Consider the following 23,853-nt stretch of genomic DNA (forward strand, 5'->3'; position numbering starts at 1 on the left):
ATGTGGTTCATTATAGTTAATAATAAGACATAGCAAAAGCTAATATTTCCAATTATAGACTACTATATGATACTTTGATTTCTTAGTTAAATAATTAATTCACCAATAATATTAACATGGTTAATTAATACTATAGTCATATAGCGCCAATAGCGTACAGTAAGATGTAATAAGATTTCAGTAAGTTGTTCATATGAAGTTGTCAATCCCATGACCACACATATGCACACAAAAATAACAACAAAAATAAACAATTAATAATGAAAGTCAAAGTACAAAATTGGGGAAATGACATTTAAAGCAGATGTGTCAAAAATTCTATTGTCATAAAATCCTAATGTAAACAGAATTAGAACTCTATCCAGTTCTAATAAGTTCATCTTAAATGAGCAGCAGGACACAAAAGCATGATGGTCATATTTATTTATCATAATTTCAAACTTACAAAACAAAACATATGAATTAATTGCTTTGTTAATTTTATACTTTACAAACAGTAAAAAATAAATATTGAGAAAAAAATCAACAGGCTGGTTTATTTTCAGAGCTTAAAGAACTTTATAAACCTCAACAAGACTGATATATGTGGCCTTTAGTCCAAAAACAAAAACTGAATTTAAAACATTAAATAGTCACTAATCAGATCGATTACTCTCTGAAAATGTTTCAAAGTGGAAATTTGCAATTTTTCTGAGTTGATGATAACATTAGGGTGCTTTTAGACTACTTTGTGTTTCAGGGATACTTACTGTTGTTTTATAGAGACAAAATTTAGCAGCTTTCAAATAAACATATATTTTTATCACATAAAGGGATTTTTAATAAAAATATACTTAAAACCATATCCAAACATCCAATTTGCTGTATAATGAAAATTTCCCCAATTTCATTAATAGTCCCTAATAGTCCTTTCACTATTAGAACCAGCATAGGTAAGCTAGTACATGGGTTAACTATAATTCTCAGTATTGAAGTTTAATTGATTGAAATTATACTCTCTCTTTAGAAAATTTGGTATAACACAGGTGAACTATGGAACTATATATAATCACTCCTAATTTATTTTTAAAATTAAATGATCAATTTAAAAGACTCATTATAAAAATAAGTGGTGGAAGTACAGCAGTAAACTACTGCCCTAGATACAACAGGACTTTCCATATAATCAACTATTTTAGACATTCACAAACTTGATTCAGCACAGTGAGCTACCATTTATTCTCTGTGAAGCTGTAATTTAATTTTTATCATCATCATTGTTTCCTTGTTAGGGAAATAAAACAATTACTTCTATGTAATATTTGATATGATAAGAGAAGTACTGCATAACTTTTACTTGAATACATTTTTTCTGAATAAAAATGACCACTTTTTATAAATTAGTCATACTTCAGAAATTAAATCATTTTAATTCCAAGTTGTTTTATCACAGCAGATAATACCCACTAAATTGTATCACAAAAGATCATATCATCAATATTTATTCTTAGATGGCAACTTTTCTTAGGCTTTATTAAATCAGTTCAATTTTTTTTTTTTTTTGGTTTTTGGGCCACACCTGTTTGACGCTCAGGGGTTACTCCTGGCTATGTGCTCAGAAATCGCCCCGGCTTGGGGGGACCATATGGGACGCCGGGGGATCGAACCGCGGTCCTTCCTTGGCTAGCGCTTGCAAGGCAGACACCTTACCTCCAGCGCCACCTACCCGGCCCCAAATCAGTTCAATTTTTGAAGCTAGAAAGGTAAACTCAGATATAGCTATCGAAAGGTGACTATTCGTATTTTCAGAAAACTGTTATAGGATTCAAGTATCATTTTATCACACTTCCTAACATAAAGTCAATTCTAATTAATAAGGTATCTAGGCATGACATCTTTTGAAACTAGAATTTATACAGAATTTCTTAAATGTCAAAAAATGAATCTTGATTCCAGTCTAGATGCAAATAATACATCCTCTAAAGACATAGAATGGAATTTTGATGTTTACCTGTGCATCAGCCAGCATAACATCCTTCAGCATGGGCTGACCCTTGGGCTCACCATTTTCCATCCTCACATAATGCACCTGGTATCCTCTTATCTGGCCATGCTGTTTACTGGGCACAGGCGAGCGCCATGAGACTTTAACAGATGTTGAGTTGACAGCCTCTACCTCGACTTTTCGAGGTGGACCACTAGGAACTGGAACAACATCATTGGATAAAAGAAAATTATAGGCACTTGTCCCACCCAGTCAGAGCATTTTCTTTACTTAGGACTTTTCATTTTTGATTTGTTTTGCTTTTTTATCTTTTAAAAAAGGGCAGACCCACTAGGATTCCTTTGAGGAACATCAACATTTTCAACCAATGAAAATGCTCAACCAATCTGCTCTAGCTTGTAAGAAAAGATCAAAAAACATGACCGATGTCAAAAAAGAAATGGAAGAAAAAAAGAGTATCAGAGAAATAGAAAAACATGTAAAAAAATGTACAAAAGCCAAGGAAGATGCTTTGAGGTTCAAAGCATTAACGCACAAAGAGGTATAGCATTGAAATAATAACAAAAACTGGTTGTTGATTGTTGTGTGCTTTTTAAAGTTTCCCTTCTTAATAGCAGAATAAAAATATTCCTGATTATATGGATTTTCTTCTTTTTTTTTTCTTATCAAAGGTATTCCAAATAAGAGATGCCAAAAACGGAAAGGTGAGCATCAGTGTCTCTGAAATATGCAAGACCAAAAAAAGGCAACAAGAAGATAAGAAGGCAGTTTTGAAAAGTCAACTTCAAAATGAAAAAGAAGTCACTTTATAAAAAGCCAAGAAACAGAAGACTTTAGTTTGAAGCACAAAGAAGGACCTGGATGGCAAGGTCATAGGAGCAAAAGGTTCTTTTAAATGGAAGAAATTACTCTCTTGAGATTGGGTAAAAAAAAAATTAATAAATGCAAGAAGAAGAAGAAAGCTCCCAGGATGTAGGAAAGAGAGGTCTTTGACAAAAAAAAAAAAAAGTAAAAAAAATAAAAAAAAATACTTCAGTTAGAGCGATGCTGGGTCAAAAAGATGAGCAGTGAAAAATAGGTTACTGTGAGCCTAGCAAAGCACAGCAGACCAAGATTGTGTCAGAAAGGTGGAAACTGACGGAGCAGAAGCAACATACCATCTTCATCGGTTCGAATCAACACGGACAAGCTCTCAGGGCCAGGGCCGACATCTGTGTGGGCTGTCACAGTGATCCGGTACTCAGTCCATTTTTCCAGCTGTTCCAAAAGGTATTTGGTAGTGTCCGAAGGAATTCCCAAAATCTCATGAGGTTTGTCATCTTCTCCGTCCACGGCGGTATACTTGATGGAGTATTCAGTAATAATGCCATTCTGTTTTTCCACGGGTGGAGGTTGCCAACTTACCAAAACACTAGTGGAACTTGGGCTGGAGCAACTAATGTCTTGAGGAGGAGCGGACGGCTCTTATTTTGGTAGTGAGTTAAAGGAGGGTTTGAGTGAAAGGACAGGAGTGGTTGGAAAAAAAATGATAAAACAAAAGAAAAAGGTAAAAATAAATAAACGAACAATAAGGGCAACGAAACCAAAATCAAAGTTTTCAAACTTAACTTAAAAATTTAAATGAAATTTTATGTACCTTGGCTTAGTAATATGAAGAAACGAAAATGAATAAATGACCAAAAATAATTGTTAAATAATGGGTGGGGGGATAATGTGAAAATGAAATCTTGACATAAAAGAGCCTAAAATAAAATTACCTACCTGCAATTTAATTCTTCTGCTAAACCAATCTCTCAGTAACCCCAGCCCTATTATAAACTATCTATCAAAAGTGCTGCAAATAGTGCAAGACTTAGTATGATCTTATCTGATGTACTTCTTAAGATGTTATTTAAACTTTCATGTCTACTCTATTCTAAAATGGGGTGATTTATATGCAGAACTCATTTATGAAAGGGCATTAATCATGAAAAGTTGCAGTAACTGTTAAATGCTCTTCCACCAATATAATTTTTTAATAAAAGAAAAAAAGGGCACCATAATCATAAATGTTTTCACTATCTCAAAAACTAATGATGAGTTTTAATCAGAATTTTAACCTAACAAGATCTTAGCCCATATACAGTGAGCATGCAGAATCAATAAGGGATGAAAATACATAGTCCAAGATTTACCTACCCGAGGGTAATGTCAGCCTTGTTGAATCTGACTGTAACTTGTACTTACCCTACATCAACTTTCAGCTGTTTTTATTATACCTCTTCTTGAGACACCATTGCTATTAAAGAATTAGATCCCACCAGCAAATTTTGGTAAATTCAATAACAATAATCTATCCTCTATAAAATTTCAGTAACATGGCCATAAAAAAAGCCCCTGAGAACCATCTGGAAAATATAGGACTTATGTACAAAGACAAACTTATTTACTACCCATTCTAAAATAGACTGGTTGTCTTTTGAACAATAATTTTACATCAAATTAATATGACATCTAATTATTTGTAAAAAAAAAATAAGAAAGAAAGTTGAACACCTACTATGGCAATGCAACTACCTTTGTCCATTGTTTTTGAAATTAATAATATATGTTCCAAAAGAAAATGTGTGAATACATAAAACTATTTTTCTAAAGGCAATGAAGAAAGAAACCAATTCCACCATTTTATGTTTAAATATATAACTAGGTTATTTCCTTAGGCTTTGTAAATCTTTATAATATATAGTGTCAATTATGTACAATTGTTTAGAAGATTTTTTTAATTTAGTTTTCTTGTGTTCTTCATTATAATCAATCAATATAAAAAGTTCTTTGTACTCACAAAAAGAAATCCTTCTAAGATAGCCCTACAAATTTGGAATTAAAATTGCAGAATTACTAGAATATCTCTTTATTGATACTGACTAAAGGTCTATTTTATATATTAGAAACATTTCAGGCCTGGGGGGAACAGAAGGACAGGAGTACAATCCTTGCTTGTGGTGGCCCTGGTTTCCATGTCTGGTATTGCACCTGACATAAGCAACACTGGGTTGAGAGTTGCTCGAGTCCTGCTTGGAGTTCCTTCCTATGCCAAAATTGAAATTTTATATGAATAAGCTAATGTCACTAAAGTACTAAATAATGATTCTAAAAATTCTTATAAAAATACTAGTGTTTAAGAACTTTATTATTATTGCTTACAAACATTGAAATTTATCTTTCAACAATATAAATTTTTCATATTGATAGGTTTAAAATTAAGTCAAAGAAACATCCTCTTTACATAATTCAAAGTACTCATGCATTTCTATTGCATTTATTACTATATAAAATTACTATTAAATATTTTAAAGTGTAAGGAAATAACACCATAAAGTTCTTCAATTCAGAGCAAATTCTTGTTTAATAGACTATTAAAAATTAATGAAGAAAATATTATAAGCCAACAAATCTTTTATCAAAACCAGTCTCCCATATCATATAAAAAACAACCACTTCTGATTTAATGAACTCTCATTGTGACAAATATAGCTATACTTTAGATACAATTCTAAAAAGAAGTTAAACCCAAGGAAATAAAATACTATTTAGGACTGATGCTGTATTTGTGATTTTTTTTTTTTTTTAGTTTTTGGGCCACACTCGGTGACACTCAGGGGTTACTCCTGGCTATGCGCTCAGAAATAGCTCCTGACTTGGAGAACTATATGAGATGCTGGAGGATCAACTGCGATCCATCCAAGGCTAGCACGTGCAAGGCCTTACCACTTGTGCCACTGCTCTGGACCCAGTATTTGTGATTTTTCAGTATTTTCTAAATGTGCCAATACAGAATTTCTGTAAATATTCCAAATTTCTGTATGTACTACTACAAAAGTTAGTTACAAACTAGTCACAAATATTTTGTTAGCTGATTATGAAAAAGATCTTAAATAGACTCCTTTGCATATATTTAAACAGAGCTAAAACTAATAAATTCTTGCTCTGCCATTTTTCATAATTTTCCTCTATTTCTAAAATTCCAACTTAAATTTTGCTCTATCTCCTGATAATACTATAAATAAGTCTTAATATAACCTCTTTCATCATAATTTGTAAGGGAGATATTCTATTTGAAATATTTAACTGTGGAGAAAGGAGAACGTTACCTGTTTTCTCGACAATGTTTGAAACTAGCAAAGTTCATGGTTGAACTCTAATCCACAAAAATGGATTACTAGTAGCATAGATGCTACTGACTATAAAGCATAATAATGAGGAAATTTTTTGGTGAATATAAAAGCTGGCAAATCCTATTAAAAATGCTACAGAAGGTAAGCAAAGAGAGACACCTACTTGACTGCATGGTTCTAGCAGATATTTCAGTTGTCGAGGCACCCAGGCCTTGAGGAGAGCGTGCAGCTAGACGGAAGAAGTACAAGCTGTTTGGTTTCAGCCCTTGCAGTCTATAAGATACTCCTGGCTCAATGGTAATTCGTTGCTAGTAATAAGTAACAAAAGAACAGGGTAATCGACATTATGATCCATAAAAACATTCCATAATGCTGCCAAGGTCAGACAGCTGTCATTTGGGCTGAATATATAGAACTCTACTAAAAAATAATATGAAAGAAATGTCAGTATTTTAAGGCATATTATATTATATATTGTACACACATTATATAATAAAGTAAGGAAACCAAAGCTCTTTCTCATGTTGACAGTTATCTAGATCATATAATAAAAGAGACTGAAAGGTTATCACCCATGAATGTGATAAACCTTTGAGACATGTGTTTCTGTGAAACAACCCATGAGAGACATTGACTCATTTTAACATGTGTAATGAGAATATCTATCTCTTCTATGACCTTCTTCAATCTAAATCCCTATATTAAAATGATAATATAACCAAGACAAACAATAGTTGCTAATTAGTGAAATATGAAACTTCAAAATTTGTATGCCATACAAATTAGCTACAGTTACTGAAGAAAGATGGGTAATTTATTGCTCCATTCTGCTCTTACCCTTAACGCCTCAGCTAGAGGCACAGAACCTCTCAACTCTTTAAAGTAATCCATTTGAGAGCACTCACACTCCTTTACTCTGCTGGTGCTTTTCTCCTTTACTTTCTGCTATAGCTCCACTCTGTAGTGACTTTCATTCCAATATTTGGATGTACAATCTCTCCTTTAAAGCACTCCATCCTGGGAAAGCTCAGTTCTGCTCTTCTCCTGTCTTTTCTGCTCCCGGTCCCTCCTCTCATTCTCTACTCTCTCATCCCTCATTCTAGTTAGAAATTGTATTCTCAAGCAATAAAACAATTATACTTCACAGATTTGAAAAGGATAGCTGGCTAATTTAAAGAAAAAATATTAGGCAGGAGGTAGTATATATATATGTACATATACATATACTTAATAAAATATAAATTTTATTTTAAAAATATAATAAAATAAAACCAGTACTATAATAAAATAATTCTAGTAATAAAATATACTGATATAGTAGGTAGATGCTTGCTTTGCTTGTGACTGACTCAGGTTTGAACCTTAGTACTAAACAGTCCACATTAGCAGTAATCACTGTATGCAAAGCCAGGAGTAGCTCTGAGTAGAGACAAGTGTGGTTTCAAAAACAATAAAGAAGAAAACCAAACATATCACTATTCAGGAGACAAATAATCCTAAAAGCTTAGAACATCTTTTCTCTGTGCAGAAACCTGTTAGAAAAAAAATAAATAAACCACTTGGTCTTGTTTAGGCCACACCTGGCAGGTGATCAGGGAACATGCTAGTGGGATCAAATTCAGTATTGGAGAACAAATCCAGGCCTCAGTCCTTTGAGAAACAAACCCATAAACTTTTTTTTAAAAAATGACTTTTAACATCATTCAGGGAATTGGAAATAAGAATTAGTTCATCAAATGCTATAACCAGTACTTTCCATGCTTGAAATTTGCCTTTAAATTTTTAAATATAGAGATGTCCATGGGTATTCAATCATAAATTGAACATTCGTCTGTATAGTACATGATAAAATATACCCTAATATATAATCCAGTAAAGGCATAAACAGCTGTAAGGCTTCTTTTTTTTTTAAATCAAATACTGTTCACTGTTCACACAAATAAAAATCTTTCAGGAGAAATTCATAAATAAAACTAAAAAATATCTCTGGGGTATTCTAGCTTACAAATAGTAAAAGGCTTTAGAACTTTATGGGGCCGGGCGGTGGCGCTGGAGGTAAGGTGCCTGCCTTGCCTGCGCTAGCCTAGGATGGACCGCGGTTCGATCCCCCGGCGTCCCATATGGTCCCCCAAGCCAGGAGCGACTTCTGAGCCAATAGCCAGGATTAACCCCTGAGCGTCACCGGGTGTGGCCCAAAAAAAAAAACCAAAAAAAGAAAAAAGAAATTTTAAATTTACCAAATAGAAAAAATGGATTTTTTAAATAAACAATTGTCAAGCATAGTTGTATGCCAATTTTCAAGTAAAGTACAAAAAGCATTTCGCAAGCATCACCATTCTTTTCTATCTTTGACTTTTTTCCTCATTGAGTAGTGTGGTATGGATTGGAAATCAGTCAATAATGATTTTTATATTAGAAGAACAACAGTAGTTATAACTTGAGAGCCTTGAGTTAAATCACTATGTTAATAGCAAAATCTTTTGGGGGGTTGGGCCACACTCAATGGCACTCAGGTGGTTACTCCTAGCTCTGCATTCTAAATTTACTCCTGGCAGGCTCAGGGAATCATATGGGATGCTGGAGATCAAACCCAGATCGGCCACATGTAAGACAAATGTTGTACCTGCTGTGCAACCTCTCCAACAACTTGTTTAACTTTTCAGGAGCTTAATTTTAATGGCTTTTGGGTTGATTCTGAAAATGCTGCATTTAGCACCTGGTCTTTGAAGATTCTAGTCAATTCATACATGGGCTACTAGAAGTTTAATGGGATATATTAAATTAACACATACCATTCAAATTAATGTAACAAAATATTTATACTAATTTTCACTTAACATTTTTAACTAATAAATTAATTTTAATCAGTCTATATTACCATTTCCTTTTTTCTCTTTTTTTTTCTGCCTCTTTTTTGGTGGGAATTTGTAGGACACACCCAGCAGTGCTCAGGGCTTATTCTTGGCTTTGAACTCTGAGCACCTCCAGTGGGCTTCAGGCTGGGGCGATATGGAGGCTGGGGATTAACCCATGACAGTCATGGGCAAAGCAAGTGATAGTCATACCTTCTGTACTATCTTAGGACCCACTAGTGCACTGTTGCTATTACTGCCATGACAATGACCAGGGTTTCCAAGCATCCCTAGCTATGGGATTTACATATTCTTAGCTGTGTTTGTTCAAGGTAGCACATCAGGCACTATTGCTCGCAAGATCAACTGCTGTGTTTTCTAAGAGCAAAAATTATCACTGTGTAGAAGAGATATTAAGGTGATTTTCTTTTGTACAACTAACTTGTGCTTAATCCCTACTACAAATTTTTCATGATTCCCTGAGTTCTGCCACGGTTGACTCTTGAGCACAGAAGAAGGAATAAGTCCTGATCACTGATAGATGATTGCTGAATAAAATAAAACCCAAAAGTTATGGTTGTGGTACTCCCCGGGGACCACAATCGTGCTCAGTCATGTGTTCTTTAGGCTATGTTTTTGAGTCATGGTGTTGCATAGCTTTTTATGTGTTCCCTAGAGTTTTCATCTCTTACAGTGATATTCACACATGCGCACGCACGCACGCACGCACACACACACACACACACACACACACACACATACTGCAGTGAAGTGAATAGAGCTGATAGGATCACACAGCAGACCAAAGATGATTAAATTAAATAAATCCATGGGAAAAGCAAGAAATCTTAACTTGGACATATACTTTGCAAGGTAGGCAGTCATCCCTGACTGCTCAAGGTTTAAACCTGACATTGTCAGCAGGGAGCATTCCTGAAGTGGCTCAGAGAACTATATGTGGCATTGGGATCAAAACAGAATCAGTAGCATACAAGGTAAGTAGATTACCCACTAAAATACCTCCCCAGCTCTTAAAACATGTTCTTAAAAATTGATGTTCCTATTCAGAATTTATAAGCTTTTTAGCTTTGTGAAAATCTGATTTATTTTTTTTTTTTTTTTGCTTTTGCAGCCACACCCAGTGACACTCAGAGATTACTCCTGGCTATACACTTAGAAATCCCTACTGGCTTCAGAGATGATATGGAATGCGGGGGATTGAACCGGGGTCTGTCCTAGGTTAGAGCATGGAAGGCAAATGCCCTACCACTTGCGCCACCGCTCCAACCCTGTGAAAATCTTTCTAAAATAAATAATACAGAGGCCGGTGAGGTGTCTGCCTTGCAAGTGCTAGCCAAGGAAGGACTGCGGTTCGATCCCCCGGCATCCCATATGGTCCCCCCAAGCCAGGGGCAATTTCTGAGTGCTTAGTCAGGAGTAACCCCTGAGCATCAAATGGGTGTGGCAGAAAGAAAGAAAGAAAAGAAAGAAAGAAAGAAAGAAAGAAAGAAAGAAAGAAAGAAAGAAAGAAAGAAAGAAAGAAAGAAAGAAAGAAAGAAAGAAAGAAAGAAAGAAAGAAAGAAAGAAAGAAAGAAAGAAAGAAAGAAAGGAAAGAAAGAAAGAAAGAAAGAAGAAAGAAAGAAAGAAAGAAAGAAAGAGAAAGAAAGAAAGAAAGAGAGAAGAGAAAGAGAAAGAGAAAGAAAGAAATAATACATAATAAAATGGCTTGTGTAAGTTGAACTTTCACCTATAGCTTCATTGTCTTAAGTATATAATACAAGACATTAATCACAATTATACAGTGTGACTATGAAAGTACTGAATTTTTTAAATTTTACTCACTCACTTTTTTTACTCACATTTTTTACTTTTTTACTTTTTTTTTTACTTTACACTTTTTTTACTCACTTCATTGAAATGAAGGCCAGGCAGTTAGATATTAAAATCTCTCAGCTTCTGAGACCTACCAGTATACACTCAGCATTAATGTACAAGGAGGGGGTGTCATATAGGAGACTGAGTCTTATATATACTAAACATATTCTTTATCATTTGATCTATGTCTTTGGCTCCAATAGGAATTTTGATCGTTTTGATTTTGGGGCTACAACTGGTGATAGTTGGGGAACTATGTTGTGCCAGTATTAAACCTACATATCCTGCATGCAAAGCTTGTGCCAATGCTATTTATTTCATTATCAACAATTTGCTTTGTTTTGGGGTTATATCCGTGATGCTCAGGGGTTACTCTAATTATTACACTAATTATTACTCTAATTATACACTTAGGAATTATTTCTACTATTTCTCTGGGAACCATATAGAATGCCAGGGATTGAACTTGTGTTAGCTTCATGCAAGGCTAGCAACGTACACACTGTACTATCAATTTGGTCTCTGAAAAGTAATTTAAAATAACATCTATGCCCTATTCAAATATTATCTAGGAGGGCAGGATACTCTAATACTTAATACGTAAGAATTCTAGAACTCTTAGTGCTTAAGTTAAGAGAATTCTAGAATTCTTAATGCTTAGAAATTTTGAGACTTGATTGCTGGTATTCAAATTCTAGCTCTGTAGACCAAGGATCAACTTTTTTTTGTCCCTATTTTTTTATTATATAAAAAATTAACTATAGGTATTGTTGTTATAGTTAAGTGTTAAGACTTATGAGGCTATTAGAATAGTACATATTAACACTTACATTATTTATACTGAGTTATTTTTATTACCACAGCTATCAATATTTCTTGCCATATAAAATGTAGTGTTATTCTACTTACATATACAATTCAAAGTTTACTTGTGTTTAAAATATATTAAATAATTCTTAACACACAAAACAATTTTTGAGGTATATCTTTCTCAGACAAGAGAAATTCATTGATAAGTTCATCTGTATAAATCTTAAGATTCTTTTTTTTTTTTTTTTTTTGGTTTTTGGGCCACACCCGGCGATGCTCAGGGGTTACTCCTGGCTGTCTGCTCAGAAATAGCTCCTGGCAGGCATGGGGGACCATATGGGACACCGGGATTCGAACCAACCACCTTTGGTCCTGGATCGGCTGCTTGCAAGGCAAACACAGCTGTGCTATCTCTCCGGGCCCAAATCTTAAGATTCTTTAGTGTCTATAGTGACAAGTGATTTAATGCAGAAAAAAAGTAAAGGAAATATTCAAATCTTGAGCATATTTTATTTTATAGCCTGTTTTTTTTCTTTAGAAGAAATCTTGAAAACTAAATAGAAGAGTTTTAATAAGGACAACAATAGTTTTTGTTTTTCTCCTTTATACACAAAAGGTCTTTGAAACTATTTTTTATTTGATTGGTTTTGTCAAGTATTTCTGTTAATTAATATACCTTTTCTGTCAAAGTACTCAATAATTATTTGACCTTTTTATAGAACTGAAAAAAGTATACAGAAGTATAGGAGTGCCTGATATAATAAGTAGTTAAGAAGAAGCCTTACCTCCTCTCCGTGTTCCCCATCTTTGTAGACCAGTTCATAGTTGGCAATAGAATCTGACCTTGGAGGTGCCCAAGAGAGCAAAATACTGGTTTCAGATTCAGGTTCAGCTCTGAAGCTTAGAGGCTGCCCTGGTACTAAAATCAAAGAAGCAAGGTTAAGTTCATTATTATCATGGCGATTTCAGAACTAAAGTCCTTCTAAATTCTACACTCATAAATCCACTTAAACATTTCTAAATGTGCAAACATGTGCCAGCTTCGCAAACTGTTAAATTCCTTATATTATCCCAAATAAACATGCATATAATTTTTTGTCTTCATTAAAAGTTCACTTAGATAATTATATATACTTCATTTGTACATGAGTAGTTTAATCTGTATACCATATCAAATAGAGTAAATTTTACAAATGCACAGCTCAATCTCTAAAAGCAAATTTAAAAATTATGAAATTCTAGTTAGAGTATTTCTGAAAGAAATAAGTGGGATCATTTAAATGATGCACATGAAATAAATGCTACATAATAAAAACAGTATATATATATACATATATATATATATATATATATATATAAGCTATTGCTATTTTTCAACTGAGTGGAAACAAATTCTCAAATACAGTATTGAATTTATAAAAATGTTTCCAAGTTAGGTTTATAAAATTCTACTTCACTCCATTAACAAAATCTACAAGCAAGCAGAATCGTGTTGGTTTTCTTTGTACTTAAAAAATTAAGAGATGAAGGAAAATTATTCATTATAATTATCTCTAATTCCTAATATAACTTAAATGATTTTAAATAATCATAATATGTCCCTAAAGAGACAAATTCTAGATCCATACAAATTTAAATGTTTATAGAGTATACTTTTCAGAAATGTAATACCTTCAAAGGTCACCTATAATTTTCATTGAGTAACATAACCTATATCATAAACACTATATGTCAGATGCACTAAAGAATGATACGTAGTTTAAAACACATTATTTAAATATTATTTTAAAGTTTAATAGCCACAACTTTTTATTTACCTTTTAATCCCAAGATTCTCTATCTATTTATTGTACACCAGTTTACTATACTTTAGGGTATCACTAACACAACCTTAAATTATTTTCAGTTAATACCTTCTCTAATCAATGCACACTCCTGGCCGATCTTTAAATATTGTGATGTTTCTCGATATTTTGGCATATATAAACATATACACACACAAGTTCACACACATGAGAATTCTGTGCATAATTACATCAAAAGTAGACTTATATTTGCATGAGAAAAATCTAGCACTACTTCACTTTGGGGTGTAAATAAATAGCCAAAGTGTTTTTGATAAATATTGAAAAAAAGTTTATGTTAGTAACAGGTCTTTGGACACCTAAAGTATATGATTTTATATTTCTTTGGTCACAATTACTCTTCAAAATGTCTGGGTTTGATAAAAGATGAAAATCTAAAAAGATCTATAAGAATAAGTTCTAGATTTTCTAATTAATATCTTTTTTCTTTGGGTTTACTTCTAATTCTATACTTTTATATGTATCTGTGTATATGTTATACTGTATATCTGTGTGCATGAAAAAGGCAGGCATTTTATTTAGACTTATGCTTAATACTACCAATATTTAATCAGTGCTTCATATTTATATTTTCCTTCATCTTTTCTTGTGATTTTTGGTATCAAAAATCAGCCTTGAGGGATATATTAATTGTTTGCTTCTGGTGACAAATATTCTGATCAGGGTATTCATTTCTTTTTTAAATAATATCTGGCTAGTGGGTGGTCTAACTATCAGTGAGACTGAGATCAGGGGACAAAAGATGATGAAAGAACAAAATCAAGAGGAGGAAGAGAGTGCAATAAATAACAAATATGCAAAAAGTTAAGCAAATGAAAATGTATTCTGAATGGGAAGTACAAAATCACTGGCTGAAGTAAAGTGTAAGTCACAAAAGATCAGACAGAGAAATTATTATGCAAAATTAGTTATATATATAGAACGGAAATAATAAACTAGGAATTATATAAAACAAATTCTAATATTCAGATGATCAAAAAGTTTCTTGGCCAAAATATATTCTTGCTCTTATTTCTATCCTATTTTTCTTTCTCTTTTTCTCTCTCAATGCTAGTCACATATCATTTTCTCTAGGTTTATCCCTTGTTTTCCTTCCCCAGAAGTCTGTGAAAGAAGAAAGCCTTGTTGAGAACTCCTGATTTAAAATGAATAAGAATACAGCATTGACAAAAATTAGAATTATGATCATTATTAAATAGCTGTTATTTTCTGTTATTTCCAGCCTGCCTAATGATAATTAATAGGTATGCATTTTAAACAATCTTTAAAATTTTAATCTTTAAAAAACTTAAGCTATTTATTTTCTGTTGCTTTAATTTTGTTTAGAATAAATAGGTCCTAATATTCATTAGCATTGTTTGATTATCAAACACTGTATGGCTCTAACCAGAGCCCTCTCCTAAATAAAAAAATTAAAGAATCACAGCATACATGAAAGTGCACAATATCTTTTTGATTCTGGGACACAATGTAAATGGTGTTGTCCATCAAAAGCCAAGTCATTTCATTCATCTATAAAATATTTTCCTTACCTCTTACCTTTTCTGTTTTATTTGGGGGAGCACACCCATTGATGCTCAGGTGTTACTCCTAGCTATGCACTCAGAAATTGTTCCTGGTTTTGGGGGGACCATATGGGACGCTGGGGGATTGAACCGCGGTCCATCCTAGGCTAGTGCTTGCAAGGCAGACATCTTACCTCTAGCACCACACCACTGCTCCAGCCCCTTACCTTCTCTTTCTAATAAAGTAGTTTCAAAAATAATTTGATTTGCTAATTTTTAGACTTAGAGTAGAAATATAGAAACTCAAACTTGTCAGATAAATAGAAGAATAAGAAGTATATGCTGGGCCTGAACCTTACATGATAATGTATGAATAACCTGATGAAATGGTAATGTGCAGAAATCAGTGGTTGCAGCTTGTAGATTTGCCTAAGTTTTTTTAATTTTCTGAACAGAAGTTGATAACAAATCTTTCATGTGAACCATTTTTGTTTTTAACTGAAAAGTAAATTATTTAGAAAAAAATTTAATCTAGAGGCAAAAATGTGTTTACATGCAAAAATCCAATACATAAACCTGTACTCTAAAATAATTCTTATATTACCATACTTTCTGCTCATAAAATCCTTCAGGCTATTGCTGTTTGCTATTTAGTATTTCTTGAGAATAGAGGGGTCACTTAAGTTTATATTGCTTCTAGGGGTAACATAGCTAAGGTTATAACACATAATGAATTAGAGGACTCAGAGAAAATAGCTAATTAATTCATATTTTATATTGTGCCAAATATTATTTTAATGGTCAATATAATGTTTATAAAATAAAATTTTTTAACTTTTTTTTTCAGTTTATTTTTTTTATTTTATTTAAACACCTTGATTACATACATGATTGTGTTTGGGTTTCAGTCATGTAAAGAACACCACCCATCACCAGTGCAACATTCCCATCACCAATGTCCCAAGTCTCCCTCCTCCCCACCCGACCCCTTATAAAATAAATTTTAGGGGACTTCAGATGATCATATTTACTGTGTACCACCTGAAGTCTCAAAGATTACTTCATTATGGCTACAGATTTCTCACATTGTGTTTAGTTATGTTTATTTTCTCCACCCTCTCTCCTATATAGTCTCTTTTTTTCTGAAGAAAAAAGATTGACACATAATACATATCTAACAACTATTTCAACCTGATATTATATAACTATAAAATACAATTAAGCAGTCTAAAAATCAATTATTACTAAAATAGCTATGCTTTAAAAATACATATGTTAACATATTTATAAGACACAAACAGGCAGCTACAGCATTAGTAGAAACAAAAATTGACACCAAGTAATTCAATACAGATATCACAAGCAAAGTACTTAATATATTATCCATTATGAAGTTTTATAATTACTATCATATTTCAAAAATAAGAATTAAAACTTATACTTAGTTACACTTATATTTATATCTAGAACTTCTCTTGCTTGGTGTTTTAGAGAAAACATATAAAGAGAGTTTACAATTTCAGCTCTTGAAAAATCAGTGTTTTGCTAGTTATTTTATACAGGACTATTGACAAGAAAATGAAATGATTGATGATGCTATGCATAGGTAAATCAGTATGTGTCAAATTTTATAATTTTATATAATTAATTTGCAATGACTATAAATTGCAATATTAAATTCTTTAAAGTGTTTCCTTTTGAGTAGACTCAGTATATTACTATACATACACACAACACAGAATTATCATTATTTTCATCTCTAACAAACACATATACAATTTATAAGAAATTTTTCAGGAATCTATGGAATTCATTAACAAGTAGGGTTTAGGTATTTTTTTAAATATAATTCAGAAAAAAAATTAGTTGTAACATTAAATTAGTAAGCAGCATCTTAGCAGGTTAATCTTTTTTTGTTTGTTTGTTTTGTTTTTTGTTTTTTGGCAGCACTCAGGGGTTACTTCTGACTCTGTGCTTAGAAATCACTCCTGGCAGGCTCGTGGAACCATATGCTATGCAGGAATTCAAACCACCTTCCTACATGGGTCAGCTATGTATAAGGCAAATGCCCTACTACCGTGCTATCTCTCTGGCCCCATTAGCAGGCTAATCTTAAATTAACTTTTTACACTTATCAGCATTTACTTGTGCTTCTAGTATGTGCATTTAATATAAAATATAATTACTCCAGGTATTTATCATAAATATGTATTAAATAAAGCTTTTCTTACTGTTTGCTAATAATATAGATGTTATTTTGGGACAATGCAATACTTCCTTTGTACACATTTTTATATAATACAATATTCTTTAATATAAACTTGTTGCAATTGATTATAATGTCAGAAGTAAGTTATATAATTTCTGAAGGTTAAAGTAATGGAAAATAGTTTAGAAATTATATAGAAAAATAATTGTAATAACAATCACTTGACTAATATATTATCATATATATACTTAAATAGTAATTTTTCAATTATATTATTTGCAATGAAGGACCATTAGTTATGTTTGCTAATGTTTTAGATTTATTATTAGAAATACATGAATTTTACCAGTTCTCTACATCAGTCTGTGTTCAAAATATTAAATAATCAAAATTGGTATTTTCCTCATTAATTCACTTTATTCTCTAGAGTCTAGATTTAAAAAAATAAGAATATAAGACCAATTTTCAAAAATAAAAATAAAATTACTTCTCTATTAAAGTAAAATTTGCTTGAAAATCCATATATACATATATGGAATATTTGTAGGTTTAAAAGCAATAAGATTTAAGTGAAAATAAAATTTGATAATCTTAAATTTTATATAACCATTTAAAGCATATTTCATAATGAGATATGTTTGCTTAGCAATGATTCTAAGAATGAGTTAGTCAGCAAGAAAATGAAGCATCTCAGCATTAATTATATCAGAACTAAGATCATTGTATTTGGCAGGTGTCCACTAACATCAAATGGCTTTTGTTAATTAAGCCCAGAGAACAGATCAAATCATTTTGGATGGTTCTCTTTTGCTATTGATTTTGGCAGGCAGAGTCATTATGTCATTATATATCTTCTCAATCAATGGGTATAAAAGCATAACTATTATGGAAAGTTCTTGGAAATATCTTACTGCAAAAATATGTCATACATAAACTGGGAAAAATTTGTCTAAATATTTTCTTAATTATTCATGTGGATTGTTCTATATTCTCAATCCCTGGATAATGTTAACTCAATTAGCTCTATGAATACTACTAAGTTATGATTTATGTTATATTACATCTCTTGGCAATATAGAAGATCAAAATACAGTCACTCTGTTTAAATCTCCATTCTAATTCTTTCAGTAAACTGTGACTGAATTCAGTACATCTGCTATTCTGTGCTCTGAATAAGATGAACTTGTGATTCACCATGTTGCTTACATTTCAGCTGAATTTAGTTATAGGAAAAAATCTGATTTCTTAAATAAATTGTCCTGTCAACAGAAAGTTAAGAAAAACTGTAGTTTTTCTATGTAAAACTCAGGGGCAAAAGTTAGAACAAAATTTTATTACTGAATATAATAACCTCTTATGAATAACATATCCTAATTATCATATACTTAATTTACTAACAATAATCAAATAGGCACTTGAAATAATTCAGAAGTAGTTATATATAATTCTGAAGCTATAAGTAGATGAAAGTCTACTGTGTTTTTTGCCTCTATTTATTGAGTAGCTATTAAACATATATATAATGGGCCCTGAAGCTATCATATTAACAAACACTAATTTGAAAACTAATTGTGTTTAGAAATATCTAAATTTAAATTTCATGTTCTTAAGACTTAAATTTCATGTTCTTACTTAATAAATTCATATAAGCAAGTTCATCAGTCCTTTTCTTTTTCTGTGATCCTTACTTTACTTCTTGGAAAATGAATAATTCACATTTGACTATTTTATTTGAATGTTAAAATTAAGACATGCAAATTTCATTGTAAGGCACCTTGTGTATTAGAAGCTGTTATTATATTTTTATTGTATGTTTTTATATTTTATATAATGTTTAGACCCATAATCAAATTAATACTTCATTATAAGTTAAACTGAGTTCTAGGATTACTACATTTTCAGTTAAAAACATATTTTAGTTAATATATTTTTGCCCTAAAATACATAGTTACAGTGTTTATTAATGATTAACTTTTAGTCATACAATGTTTAATATCCATCACTTCACCCATGCACATTTCCCACCACCAATGTTCCCAGTTTTCCTCCCAAGTTTCTTTTCTGTACCTCCATGGCAGACATTTTTTCCTATTTTCTTCTCTCTTCCTTTATTTCACAAAAATTTTTTATAAAAATTATCTGGTTTTGGGGGCTGGAGTGATAGCACAGTGGTAGGGCATTTGTCTTGTACACAGCTTACCCAGGATGGACCTGAGTTTGATCCCTGGTGTCCCATATGGTACTCCAAGTCAGTAGTGATTTCTAAGTGCTTAACCAGGAGTAACTCCTGAGCATCACCAGATGTGTCCCAAAATCCAAAAAAAATTTTTTTTTCTGGTTTTATTGTAATATGCCCAAAGTACAAACAGTACTAGGCAGGATATTTTTATAGTTTTATTATAATTGTGATCACATTCCCATAGTTAATGTTTCATCAAAATGGAGAAGTTATAAATAAGCTATTAAAACCATGTTATATCATGAAAATACAATAAAATTTAGCTTATTTTAGGCCTTCTGTAAATTTAATTAAGATGTCTGTAAATATGTTCTCAGATTTACAGTTGCCAGAGTAAACAGGTAAACAATCATATGACTCACTTATCCATTTAATGAAAACAAGTCATTAGTTAAATATAGGTTTATTTAATTCCACTTCCTGTGAGAGTTAATTCCCAAAATTAACACTATGTTACACTTAATAGTTTATAGATGCCATCTTGAGTACTATGCTCTTATGTAGCATCTTATTATAAGTCAATAACATGTTGTTCAAATACTCTGATTAATTCTAAACTTCTGAGGCTTCAGTACAGGTGAGGTTAAATACATAGCTTTAAGACATCGAAGATTGAACTTCAAAATAAAGTTGCTGTGTTATATTCCGAACTGAAGGCAAAATTTGTTACTCAAAATCAAACATCAGAAAGTTTTGAAAACAATTTTATAAAATTAAAACCACTGGTAGACAGAGCAAGTTTGTTCTTTGGCATAGAGTTTGCTGTCTTCTTTAATACTCACACAGTTTGATCTTAAATAATCATTTCCTGTCTTTTCAATTCTTTGATCATATCTTCATCCCCCCCAAAATCAACTAAGTCACTAGGACAATACTTTTAAGGAAGAAGCTACATGCAAAAATAAACCTTTTAAATACTGTTGGGCATCTGAAAAATGGCTAATTAAAATTTACCTTAAATCACCTAAATATTCAACGAATTAAGTATTTGATAGTATTTTATCAGAGCCATCAGTGTGAATATTGCAAAATATTGCATAGAGGATTCACATCATTCAACACAGAACATTCAAGTTATTTTAATGCAAAATGAAAGTGTTAAATATAAAACCCCGTATAAAAACATGATGTTATCTTTCAAATATACATGCATTTTTTCAGCTTTCTTATTCTAACGTCTTTAATATTCTGGAATTTTAAGCACAAAATTTAAAAATGTACACTACTTCTTTTCTTAGTTTTCATCTCTTGGTGATAACTCCCATCGCCTGCCTTACTGCTATCCAGAAAGAGACTTACCTCCTGTTTGAGTGATGACTTGTATGTCACTTGAAAGTGGACCATCTCCAATTGAGGTAAAAGCAAGGACTTTGACAGAATATGTTTTCTGGGGCACTAGGTTCCCAATAGTAGTGATAAGGCTGTCTGCTACATTATGCTTCATCCAGTTGTTAACATGCTGAGTGGGATCCATTGTATAATAAACTCTGTATCCTTGAATTTGTCCATTTGGTTCTTCAGGTTCCTTCCACTGGACCAAAATGGTAGTTGAACTCAACATCCGTGCCTGGACATCCCGCGGAGCACTGGATGGTGCTTGCTCTGAGGTCTGAGTCAGCACGGGTTCACTGGGAGGCCCCCGCCCAATGTTATTGACAGCAACAACCCTGAATTCATAGTCTGAGTAGGGACTTAATCCAGCAACACTGTATCTAGTGGTAGCAACCCCATCGATTTCTTTATAAGATTCCTCGGCATTTTTAGGTTTATGTTGAATGATGTAGTAAGAGACGGGCTCAGGGTTCCCAGAGTCCCAAGTCAATGTAATGCTTGTAGCTGTGCTCTCAGTCACCACAGGAGTTCCAGGAGGTTTGGGTAAGGCTTGACAGGAGAAAGAAAACAGTTGACTCTCAATCATCTCTAATAGGGCCCGATAACCCATTAGTTTATAATTGAATGACTTATCTATCTACTGAAGATTTAATTAGCTATATTAAGTATTTATACATATATAGCATTTCATGGAAAACTCTCTAAATAAAAATGCAATAAGGCATACAAAGATGACAGCCCTCATTTTAACACATGGACATGAGTGTGGTGTGTTATATTTTGGAATTTATACTCAAACCCACTATATAATAATGTAGGCATTACTTAGTTTCTCTTTTTCTTATGTAGAAATGAAAAGTAAAACTTCAGAAATCTTTATCTGACACAATTTAAAAACTTTTCTATAATTCAATAAAAATGGTAAAGGTAATAGTTTCACATGCTCTTTTTTATGTTATTCAAAAATATTAACTTATAAAATACATTATACTTTATGTGATGCTTTTAATACACAGAAACTATTTCTTGAGTACTGTACATATACAAGATGAGAATTAAAACTACAACATAAGGGCATCCACAGTTTTTTTATTTTTCAATGGTAGAACTTGTTATATATTTAAAATATTATTAGATCATCTTGACTATTTTGAGACTTTTTAATTTTATGTTTTGTCTCTGGGAATTTTGAACTCTGGAAAACACTTATATTTATATTCTTTTAATATGCATAATATTACACCTGATTTAATATAAAACCTATACATATCAATCCTGTCCTAAGTATATACACTTTTTCATTTTATATTATTTACAAACAGGCCCATACTACTGTTAAACATCTTGATGATTATCATTTGAAATATAATTTGTGTAGATTTCATGATAATATACATATGATTAGATCATAACATCTGAAACAACAAATGAAGAATTCACATCAAAATCTGAGGTCAGATGTTGTATTGTTATTAGTTAGATGGTTTATACATGTACAACATTTTTAATCATTAAACTGAGGATAGATCTATAATAAAGAGGATGGGGCACTTGCCTTAACTGCAGCCAACTCAGTTTTGATCAGTGACATCCCATATGGTACACCAAGCAGTTCCAGGAATAATTTCTGATGCAGATTCAGAAATAATCCTGAGCATCACTGGGTGTGACCCTCCAATCTATAAATAAATAAAATCATAAACTAATGAACCTACCTTTGACAGTGATCTGTGCTATTGCTTCAATGACACCCAATGTTGACATCGCAACACAGGTATAATTTGCTGACTGTCTTACATCATTCAGTTCTAGAACATTCCTTCCTATTGGCATATCATCTTCAGGTGTTAGATCTTCTGCCCCCAACATCCACTTCACATAAGGCATTGGTGACCCCACAGCCACACAGGTGATATTAACACTTCCACCCGGCATAATTTCATGATTAGTGGGTGGTATAGAGAACCGTGGTGGAACACGACGAACTGGAACAAAACACAAAGAGATCTGATAAAATATACAAAGCCAGAAAAGGATGGCTTGTTAAACACATGACATGCACAGACACAATTAAACAATTGAAACATACTGTGGATTGTCCAAAAACAAAACAAAGGAAAACTGTGGATAATACAAACCATACAAGTATGGTGTGTGTATACACAGAAAAATTTATTTAATTCAATCATTGATATCTCAGACACATTCATACAAAAGTTGATTCAGACCTACAAAGGGCCCCACATAAAACTGTCTACAAACTAACAATACACAAACATCATGCATAAGAGATACACAGAACATATATATGCATACATATAACAATGATTGTATGGATGCATGTATATGCATAAAGGGGGACTGGAAGGTCACCAGCAGGTTTATATTGAATTCCAAAACTAACTTCAGTGCTGTACACTTCCAGTTGATGTGAGTGTATGTGTGGGGCCACACTGTCACATCCCAGCCCTGGAAAACATTGCCTAGAGTACACTGAAAGTGCAATTTGTTTACTTTCAGACTCAGTGGAAGCAGCCTCAACAGCTTACACTAACACTGGAACGAACACAGAAACGTAAACACATAAACAACTTGTAGCCACAGGAAAAGAAACATAGCCAATACCAATAATGATACCGGACTGGATCATGCAAGCCATGCCAAAGATGAAGTTTTGAGGCCCATGCTTAGGACAATGACTAGAATTCAAGACAACCATGATAACAGAAGAAATAACATGTTGATAATAGTAAACATAATAGGGGAAGGTAAAGTACAGTGATTGAGAAAGGGACTTTAGGAATGAAAAAGTTGAAAGTAGGAAAATGTTAGACTAAGCTCAGATTGCCAGAGGTAAGGATTTCGAAATCAGAAAGGGATTAGGGCATTTTAATATTCTATTCATATCTAAGGCAATACAACATAAATAAGGACCGTCATAATCATGGCTTTGTATGTTACATTCAAAATGAGGGACACTGGATCTAAACCACACAGCAGGATATGACGTTAAAAAAGGGAGGTCATA

General features: G+C 32.5%; 1 protein-coding gene across 3 annotated transcripts in view; it reads right to left on the reverse strand.

The window, feature by feature from the left end:
- The window catches only part of PTPRD (protein tyrosine phosphatase receptor type D), a 1,813,832-nt gene that overhangs the window by 205,400 nt on the left and 1,584,579 nt on the right, over nucleotides 1-23,853 (reverse strand). For 2 of the 3 annotated variants that reach the window (XM_049770278.1, XM_049770270.1), the window contains 6 exons: nucleotides 22,541-22,810; nucleotides 20,793-21,374; nucleotides 12,461-12,594; nucleotides 6,302-6,446; nucleotides 3,142-3,447; nucleotides 1,991-2,184 (listed from right to left, as the gene is read on the reverse strand). In XM_049770278.1, the coding sequence (XP_049626235.1) occupies nucleotides 1,991-2,184; nucleotides 3,142-3,447; nucleotides 6,302-6,446; nucleotides 12,461-12,594; nucleotides 20,793-21,374; nucleotides 22,541-22,810 (1,631 nt within the window). The remainder of the gene's footprint in view (nucleotides 1-1,990; nucleotides 2,185-3,141; nucleotides 3,448-6,301; nucleotides 6,447-12,460; nucleotides 12,595-20,792; nucleotides 21,375-22,540; nucleotides 22,811-23,853) is intronic. The other variant, XM_049770286.1, reaches the window with a different exon arrangement.

The sequence above is a fragment of the Suncus etruscus genome, chromosome 1, assembly GCF_024139225.1.
Source record: "Suncus etruscus isolate mSunEtr1 chromosome 1, mSunEtr1.pri.cur, whole genome shotgun sequence".
In the NCBI taxonomy this organism is placed as follows: Eukaryota; Metazoa; Chordata; class Mammalia; order Eulipotyphla; family Soricidae; genus Suncus; species Suncus etruscus.